General features: G+C 53.2%; 1 protein-coding gene across 1 annotated transcript in view; it reads left to right on the top strand.

The window, feature by feature from the left end:
- Nucleotides 1-2,500, top strand: part of sema6bb (sema domain, transmembrane domain (TM), and cytoplasmic domain, (semaphorin) 6Bb) — a 115,532-nt gene that overhangs the window by 52,328 nt on the left and 60,704 nt on the right. Inside the window, exon 2 of the mRNA XM_035521968.1 lies at nt 383-506. Coding sequence (XP_035377861.1) covers nt 401-506 — 106 coding nt within the window. The 5' untranslated portion in view covers nt 383-400. The remainder of the gene's footprint in view (nt 1-382; nt 507-2,500) is intronic.

Genomic DNA, 2,500 nt, shown 5'->3' with positions numbered 1-2,500 from the left:
GTTCCAGTCCACACATTCTCTCTCAGTTCGGTTCACCCTCTCCCTCTCCAGCAGGGTCCCACCCGTCCAGCGTAGCATGGTGGCAGTTCGGGGTCACACGGACCAGGCCGTTATGGTCGCCAGCAAATGTGCTGCTGGGAGTGACTTAATCACTGATCATAATCTCAGTGCTGTTCTGAACACAGACACAGAGAGAGAGAGAGAGAGAATGGGGGAGATATGTAGAGAGATGTAGCGAGATATAGAGAGCACTGAACAGACTCAGTCAGAGTAACAAAATCCTCCTTCCAGTGGACGGTGTATGAGGAACGTGAAGTGCTGTTTCGCTGTTTCCGACACCTTTCCGCCTGTCCTGACTGTTCTCTGCTCGTCCCTGTTACAGCATCAGGCTTCTGCTGCCATGGAAACCCTGTTTGGACCTTTTCTCGGACTCTCCTGGCTGGTCTGGTGGGCGTGTGCCGTGTTTCCAGATGAGCCGGGACCCCTGAACACCATCCCCACTGATGGTGAGTGCACCTCCATCTCTCACGGTTCTGAACACCGCCCGATTAGTCTAGACTTCTCCAGGAACTTTTTGACTGAGTTCCTTCAGTCATTTGAGTTCCTGTAACTGAATTTATGGCTGTTTGTGTGTTTTCAGATAATTTTTCAGATTTCATGTTTTATGTTGTTATTTATTTGCCATTTGGGACAGCGTACATAAATAAATGTAATTAGAATAAATTAGAATAAATCAGTTGGGTTGAGGTGGTTGGCTTTTCATCAGATGATCTGTGTAAATGGTTCCAGAGGTGGAGGTGTGGTGTGGGTGTGGTGGAGGTGTGATTGAGGTGTGGTGGTGGGGGTGTGGTAGGGTGTGGGTGTGGTGGAGGTGTTGTGTGGGTGTGGTGGGGGTGTGGTGGAGGTGTGGTGGTGGGCATGTGGGGTGGGTGTGGTTGAAGTGTGGTGGGTGGTAGGTGTGTAAGCGTGTAGGATGCAGAGCATTGGTGAGCCGACATAACAGATTTCCATCACCTTGGTTACTCTAGGACGCAGTTCTGTTCGAGAGGGCTACTTAATCCAAACTGTTCTTTAGTATGACTGCAGGGACTCATTGCTGTGTCTGTAATATATGACAGGAAATCTGACCAATGTATGATTTTCAGTATGGAGGCGGGTCTATAGAAGTCTGGTCCTTCTCAACGCTCTGAAGAAGGTTACGGTATTATTAGTAAAACCTCACTGTCTGTGTTCATGCGACCTTAGTCACTTAGAACAGGTGAGACAGAACTACAGGTGAGACAGAACTGTGTTCACTTAGAATGGGGACTACAGATGAGACAGAACTATCTATGTTCATTTTGAATGGGGACTACAGGTGAGACAGAACTGTCTGTGTTCATTTTGGTGAGACAGGCATTGTAACGTACCCAACTGAAAAGGCTGTTTCAAAGCCACTCTTCAATGAAAACCTTGCGATAATTCAGTGAGGTTGGCCAACTTCATGTATAAGCCTTAGCCAGGAAGGAAGATGAACCATGTGATGAATGTCTGGCTAACAGTTACACGCCTACACACTACACGCCTGCACCCTACACGCCTCCACCCTACATGCCTGCATCCTACACGCCTACACCCTACACGCCTGCATCCTACACACCTACACCCTACACGCCTGCACCCTACACGCCTGCACCCTACACGCCTGCACCCTACACGCCTGCATCCTACATGCCTACACGCCTGCACCCTACACGCCTACACCCTACACACCTACACCCTACACGCCTACACCCTACACGCCTGCACCCTACACGCCTACACCCTACACGCCTGCACCCTACACGCCTCCACCCTACACGCCTGCATCCTACACGCCTACACCCTACACGCCTACACCCTACACGCCTGCACCCTACTCGCCTGCACCCTACACGCCTGCACCCTACACGCCTGCACCCTACACGCCTACACCCTACACACCTACACGCCTGCATCCTACACGCCTGCACCCTACACGCCTGCACCCTACACGCCTGCATCCTACACGCCTACACCCTACACGCCTACACCCTACACGCCTGCATCCTACACGCCTACACCCTACACGCCTACACCCTACACGCCTGCACCCTACACGCCTGCACCCTACACGCCTACACCCTACACGCCTGCACCCTACACGCCTACACGCCTACACCCTACACGCCTGCACCCTACTCGCCTGCACCCTACACGCCTGCACCCTACACGCCTGCACCCTACACGCCTACACCCTACACACCTACACGCCTGCATCCTACACGCCTACACCCTACACGCCTGCACCCTACACGCCTACACCCTACACGCCTGCACCCTACACGCCTGCACTCTACACGCCTGCATCCTACACGCCTGCATCCTACACGCCTGCACCCTACACACCTACACCCTACACGCCTGCACCCTACACGCCTGCATCCTACACGCCTGCACCCTACACGCCTACACCCTACACGCCTGCACCCTACACGCCTAC

This window comes from Electrophorus electricus, chromosome 23 (assembly GCF_013358815.1).
Source record: "Electrophorus electricus isolate fEleEle1 chromosome 23, fEleEle1.pri, whole genome shotgun sequence".
Lineage (NCBI taxonomy): Eukaryota > Metazoa > Chordata > Actinopteri > Gymnotiformes > Gymnotidae > Electrophorus > Electrophorus electricus.
The sequence above is the reverse complement of the archived record's forward strand: the minus strand, read 5'-3'. Positions and strand labels throughout refer to the sequence as shown.